The sequence below is a fragment of the Pan paniscus genome, chromosome X, assembly GCF_029289425.2.
Source record: "Pan paniscus chromosome X, NHGRI_mPanPan1-v2.0_pri, whole genome shotgun sequence".
NCBI lineage: Eukaryota > Metazoa > Chordata > Mammalia > Primates > Hominidae > Pan > Pan paniscus.
This window is the reverse complement of record NC_073272.2, coordinates 196,953-203,774: the sequence shown is the minus strand read 5'-3', so window position 1 is coordinate 203,774 and position 6,822 is coordinate 196,953. Positions and strand designations below refer to the sequence as shown.

The window sequence follows — 6,822 nt, the reverse complement described above, 5'->3', positions numbered from 1 at the left end:
TTTGATGAGCAAAGCTAAAGTAAACGGGGCCCTTTGGGTCCCAGGTAGCCCGCTGTTATTGAAAAGTTTGATCTTTTCCTCGCGCGCTCCCGCAGGACGCACGCTCGCTCCCGAGCTCGGCGGGCGCGCACCCCGCATGCTCGCTCGTTCCCGGTGCCTCCCACTGCGCAGGCGCACTCCCGTCCCCCAGCCCCACCCGCTCACACACCTCCCAGCCTCTGGCTTGCGCCCCGCGGGCAGCCACTGCGCATGCTCACCCGACGGGCCTCCCGAATTCCGCTCCTCCACCCGTATGCACGGCGCATGCTCCATGCGGAGGTTCCACCCTCCCCTCGCTCTGGCAGGCGCGCATTGCGCATGCTCGCATCCCCGCAGCTCTAAGACTGCCACGCCGCCATGAGCCGCGCCTCTAAAAATCCTAAACGCGGAAAGAGCTCGGGCGGTACGGACGCCACAGCCCCTCCCTCGTCCTCACCGCAGCCGCTCGGCCCCACCAAAGCCTCCTGCAAAAGCTCCGAGGGCCGCGGGGCGCGCGTGGCTAGCGGCGGCGTCGCCTCGTGATGACATCGTCGCGATGACGCGGCGCAGTGACGTGAACGCGGGCGCCCTTGTTTGGGAGCGCGGCCGGCGCGCCCGTTTTGAAGCTGCCGGGAGCAGCGCGGGCCGGACCGCGCCCCCTCCTCGGTCCCCGCGCCCCGCGAGTCCGCGCAGTTCCCGAGGCGCGGGCCCTGTTCCCTGCGCCGCGCCCCCTCAGCGGGCCGTGCTCGCATCACCGAGGTCGGTCCGGGCCGGACCGAAGCCCCCGGGGCGGGGCGCGGGCGTCCGGAGGCGCCCCGGGCCCAGCCCCCGCCATGCCGCCCGGCAAAGTGCTGCAGCCGGTCCTGAAGATGAAGGTGGACGAGCTGTTCCTGTACTGGCTCAGCGAGGCCAGCACGCAGCGGATGCTGCAGGACTGCTTGCGCCGGATCAAGGCGCCCGGGCGGGACCAGCCGACCGCGGGGGACGGGGAGCAGCCCGGGGCCTGGCCCACAGCCCCGCTCGCCGCCCCCAGGCCCAGCGGGCTCGAACCCCCGGGAACCCCCGGGCCGGGCCCTGCGCTGCCCCTGGGCGCCGCCTCCAGCCCCAGGAACGCGCCCCACGCTCGAGGCACCCGTAGATCCGCAGGGACGAGAGTAGTAAGTTACTCTTCCTTCTGCTAACAACTGCGCAGGTGGCTCTGGTCGCATAGCGGACGTGTGGCTGCGCGGTGGAGGCTGGTGGGCGAGCGTCAGACCCCAAAACGGTTTCATATTGAGTCTGTTCCCCGCCCCGACCTCCTCCCCCACCACACACATACAGACAAGAAAGTCCCACGTACTGAACATTCCGTCATTGACAGTTGTTAACCTAAAAATCACACAATTTATCAAGGTAGAAAGGCTTCCTATTTTATTTTATTATTTTAATTTGTTTTAATTTTGAGACAGAGTTTTGCTCTGTTGCCCAGGCTGGAGTACAATGGCGCGATCTTGGCTCACTGCAACCTCTGCCTCCCAGGTTCAAGCGATTCTCCTGCCTCAGCCTCCCGAGGAGCTGGGACTTACAGGCACGTGCCACCACGCCTGGCTAATTTTGTATTTTTAGTAGAGACTGGGTTTCCCCCATGTGGGCCAGGCTGGTCTCGAACTCCTGACCTCAAGTGATCCTCCCAAAGTGCTGGGATTACAGACGCGAGTCACTGCGCCTGGTCCGTTTTTTATTTATTTTAAAATTCTTTGGAGACAGGGTCTTGCTCTATCTCCTAGGCTGGAGTGCAGTGGCGCAAACACAGCTGGACTTCCTGCCTCAGCCTCCCCAGTAGCTGGGATTACAGGCGTGCACCATCACGCCAGGCTAATTTTTGTTTGTTTATTTATTTATTTATTTTTTGCAGAGACGAGGTCTTGCTATGTTACCTAGAGTGCTCTGGAATTCCTGGGTCCAAGCAATCCTCCCGCTTCGGCCTCCCAAAATCCCACTGTATTTCTTAGAAGAAACGCCATTTATTTCATAGAAGGTGATTATACACTGCAGGTGAGAAGCGCAGCCTCTGGCTAATGTACCTGTAATCTCAGCTACCCGGGAGGCTGAGGCAGGAGAATCACTGGAACCCAGGAGGCAGAGGCTGCACTCCAGCCTGGGCACCAGAGCAAGACTCCGTCTCAAAAAAAAAAAAAAAGAAAACTAAAAACAAGCACTTAGAGGGAAGAAAAGATGAGACGAGAATTTATGCTGAGTGGGTTGGCCAAGTGTATATATTCAAGAAGTTATAGGAAGAGCTATGGATATTCACCAAGGGTGTCCTGACGCATGGGTATTGAACAAACATGCATGTTACCTACTCCCAAGTTCACCCTGGAGCGGAGACTTAACATTTAAGTGCATTATGGTTAGGCCCCCTAGGTCAAAAGGTGAAGCAACTTTGCAGCCTCTGTCAACGGCCAGAACCAGTCCGTGGTGAGTAGTTATCAGGATAAAGTGATTGCAATCAGTCTTTTTTTTTTTTTTTTTTTTTGAGACAGATTCTCACTCTCACCCAGGCTGAGATGCAATGGTGCAATCTCAGCTCACTGCAACCTCCGCCTCCCGGGTTCAAGCGATTCTCCTGCCTCAGCCTCCCGAGTAGCTGGGACTACAGGCGCCCGCCACCACGCCCGGCTAATTTTTGTATTTTTAGTAGAGGCAGGCTTTCACCATGTTGGCTAGACTGGTCTCAAACTCCTGACCTCAGGTGATCCACCCGCCTCAGCCTCTCAAAGTGCTGGGATGACAGGCGTGAGCCACCACACCTGGCCTGGAATCAGTCTTTTCCCAGTCAAAGCTGTAGTTACGGCTGGTGGAACAGAGGGGTCTGTTCATCAGGATCTGACAGGAAGCTGCAGGTGTTTTAATATTGTTTATATTGGTCAGGCATGGTGGCTCACGCCTGTGATTCCAGCATTTGGGAGTTGGAGGCAGGCAGATCACTTGAGTTCAGGAGTTCGAGACCAGCCTGGGCGACATGGCGAAACCCCGTCTCTGCTAAAAATACACAAGTTAGCCAGGCGTGGTGGCGCACCTGCAGTCTCAGCTACTCAGGAGGCTGAAGCAGGAGAAATGCTTGAAGCTGGGAGTCGGAGATTACTGTGAGCTGAGATTGCACCACTGCTCACCAGCCTGAGCAACAGAGGAAGGCCCTGTCTCAAAAAAAAAAAAAAAAAAAATGTATATATATATATAGAGAGAGAGAGAGTGTCTTCTTGTGTGCGCGAGCTTGAGGCCAAGATAAGCAATAGAGAAAAAGAAAAACATCCTTTATTTACTTCTTGAAACTCAAAAACGAGTTTCTGCAGAGGTCTCTAGTGAATAACCTAAAAGGACATTTAGCTGCTGGAGAAAAAGAAATGCTTTGGCAGTTGGAACTGTAGTTTATTCTTTAAGTGTAGGCGGTGTGTGACTTAACCCTCACCTCAGGTGGCCCTTGGTCTTGTTTGCCACAGAGTCTGTTCTGTCAGTCTTACGATGTTGATTTTAACCTTTTTGCTGGTTGGTTGTGTTTAAACTGCCAAAGCAGGAGGGGTATAATGAGGTGTGTCCAAACTCCCATCTAGTCATGGCTGGGAACTTAGTTGTTTTTTTTTTGTTTTGTTTTTTGTTTTTTTTGAGACCGACTTTCGCTCTTCTTGCCCAGGCTGGAGTGCAATGGTGCCATCTCAGGTCACTGCAACCTCCACCTTCCAGGTTCGAGTGATTCTCCTGCCTCAGCCTCCTGAGTAGCTGAGATTACAGGCACCCACCACCACGCCTCGGTAATTTTGTATTTTTTAGTAGAGACGGGGTTTCTCCATGTTGCCAGGCTGGTCTCGAACTCCCGACCTCAGGTGATCCGCCTGCCTTGGCCTCCCAAAAAAATAAGATTACAGGTGTGAGCCACCACGCCAGCCTGAACTTAGTTTTTAAGGTTTCTCTTGGGGCCGGGCCCAGTAGCTGACGCCTGTAATCCCAGCACTTTGGGAGGCTGAAGTGGGCGGATCACTTGAGGTTATGAGTTCAAGACCAGCCTGGCCAACATGGTGAAACCCCATTTCTACTAAAAATACAAAAACTAGCCGGGCATGGTGGCGGGCGCCTGTAAGCCCAGCTACTCGGGAGGCTGAGGCACGAGAACTGCTTGAACCGGGGAGGCAGAGGTTGCAGTGAGCCAATATCTCGCCACTGTACTCCAGCTGGGGCAATAGAGTGAGACTCTGTCTCAAAAAAAAAAAAAAAAAAGGTTTCTCTTGGCCAAGAATGGGGGGTCTGTTTAGTCGGTTGTGGGCCTTCAGGTTTTACTTTTAATTTACACAGTTATAGTCCCGAGTTGGTCTCACTGTTAATAGTTTGTTTCGAGTTCTCTAGGTTGGTTTCTGTTACCCACTTCTCGGCAATCTCTTCTGCTCAGTTTAGTTAATGAGCCTAAGGGTTTTATTCTTGCTTTATCTGGTAGTAAATCTCCAGTAATTACAAGTGGACAACAGTGTTTTTTGTCTTTTTTTTTTTTTTTTGAGACGGAGTCTCGCTCTGTCACCCAGGCTGGAGTGCAGTGGTGCGATCTCGGCTCACTGCAAGCTCTGCCTCCCGGGTTCACGCCATTCTCCTGCCTCAGCCTCCCGAGTAGCTGGGACTACAGGTGCCCACCACCACGCCCGGCTAATTTTTTTGTATTTTTAGTGGAGACAGGGTTTCACCGTGTTAGCCAGGATGGTCTCAATCTCCTGACCTCGTGATCCGCCTGTCTCGGCCTCCCAAAGTTATGGGATTACAGGTGTGAGCCACCGTGCCTGCCGACAGCCGTGTATTTTTAAAAATCCTTTCTGTCGTTTTATACTATGCAGTTTAAAGTGATAAAACATTGCTCCAGATGTTATAGAAACACGTATGGCTTGTGCGTCTGGTGTCCCAAGAATACTACGGAAGCCTGAAATATTCAGAATGTTCCGTCGGAACTTGTTTATACCATTTGAAAATTTTCAGCTGAACACTGGCCTTCCATCAGCAGCACTAATAAGCATGTCACAAAGTGATATTTATGTAGCACCACAGTTTTCCAGCCAAAATGGACCAGCCTCTCTACTTGCTGAGTGAGAGGTGGGTGGCAATCTGAGGTGATGTCCGACGTCTTCTGATGGATCTAGAATGTTTTCCAAAAGTACGTGTCGATGAAAATGTGAACTAGAGCTGGAGGCAGCTTGGAGACTGTCTGGCTCAGGCCCTCCAGATCCCGATCCAGGAGGGGACTCAGGGCCCCAGGATGCATCTCTTGAGCTCCGGCCCAGTGCACTTTCCCAGTGAGCTGCAAAACCTGAAGCACCTTAAGAACTCTTGCCCAAATCCCTCATTTACTGAGGAGGTTGTATGTGAGAAGAGGGCCAGGACTCAAGAAGCGTGTGCTAGTAATGATGGTTCCCCTCCATGACTTGCTTTCTCAGTGGGATTGCTACTGAGCTGCCATTTTGTCCTTAAACATGTTGAATGACAGCCAGACGCTAAGGTAAATGCTTGAATTGTGTGACTTTGCAAGAATTCTCCTAGGGCTGGGACTATTGTGACTTTGCATGAGTTCTCCTAGGGCTGGGACTATTGTGACTTTGCATGAGTTCTCCTAGGGCTGGGACTATTGTGACTTTGCATGAGTTCTCCTAGGGCTGGGACTATTGTGACTTTGCATGAGTTCTCCTAGGGCTGGGACTATTGTGACTTTGCATGAGTTCTCCTAGGGCTGGGAGTATTATGACTTTGCATGAATTCTCCTAGAGCTGGGACTATTGTGACTTTGCATGAATTCTCCTAGGGCTGGGAGTATTGTGACTTTGCATGAATTCTCCTAGGGCTGGGACTATTGTGACTTTGCATGAATTCTCCTAGGGCTGGGACTATTGTGACTTTGCAAGAATTCTCCTAGGGCTGGGACTATTGTGACTTTGCATGAGTTCTCCTAGGGCTGGGACTATTGTGACTTTGCATGAGTTCTCCTAGGGCTGGGACTATTGTGACTTTGCATGAGTTCTCCTAGGGCTGGGACTATTGTGACTTTGCATGAGTTCTCCTAGGGCTGGGACTATTGTGACTTTGCATGAGTTCTCCTAGGGCTGGGACTATTGTGACTTTGCATGAGTTCTCCTAGGGCTGGGAGTATTGTGACTTTGCATGAATTCTCCTAGGGCTGGGAGTATTGTGACTTTGCATGAATTCTCCTAGGGCTGGGACTATTGTGACTTTGCATGAATTCTCCTAGGGCTGGGAGTATTGTGACTTTGCATGAGTTCTCCTAGGGCTGGGACTATTGTGACTTTGCATGAGTTCTCCTAGGGCTGGGACTATTGTGACTTTGCATGAGTTCTCCTAGGGCTGGGACTATTGTGACTTTGCATGAGTTCTCCTAGGGCTGGGAGTATTGTGACTTTGCATGAGTTCTCCTAGGGCTGGGAGTATTGTGACTTTGCAAGAGTTCTCCTAGGGCTGGGAGTATTGTGACTTTGCATGAATTCTCCTAGGGCTGGGACTATTGTGACTTTGCAAGAATTCTCCTAGGGCTGGGACTATTGTGACTTTGCATGAGTTCTCCTACGGCTGGGACTATTGTGACTTTGCATGAGTTCTCCTAGAGCTGGGACTATTGTGACTTTGCATGAGTTCTCCTAGAGCTGGGACTATTGTGACTTTGCATGAGTTCTCCTAGGGCTGGGAGTATTGTGACTTTGCATGAATTCTCCTAGGGCTGGGACTATTGTGACTTTGCAAGAATTCTCCTAGGGCTGGGACTATTGTGACTTTGCATGAGTTCTC

General features: G+C 52.2%; 1 protein-coding gene across 2 annotated transcripts in view; it reads left to right on the top strand.

Annotated features, from left to right (window-relative positions):
• Nucleotides 1-332: 332 nt before the first annotated feature.
• LOC117977740 (serine/threonine-protein phosphatase 2A regulatory subunit B'' subunit beta) overlaps nt 333-6,822 on the top strand; it is a 64,063-nt gene continuing 57,573 nt past the window's right edge. The window contains exon 1 of one of the 2 annotated variants that reach the window (XR_008622774.2): nt 333-1,175. Coding sequence is in view for 1 of the 2 variants with exons in the window: in XM_055106400.2 (XP_054962375.1) it covers nt 852-1,175 (324 nt within the window). In the remaining variant the exon portion in view is untranslated. The remainder of the gene's footprint in view (nt 1,176-6,822) is intronic. The other variant, XM_055106400.2, reaches the window with a different exon arrangement.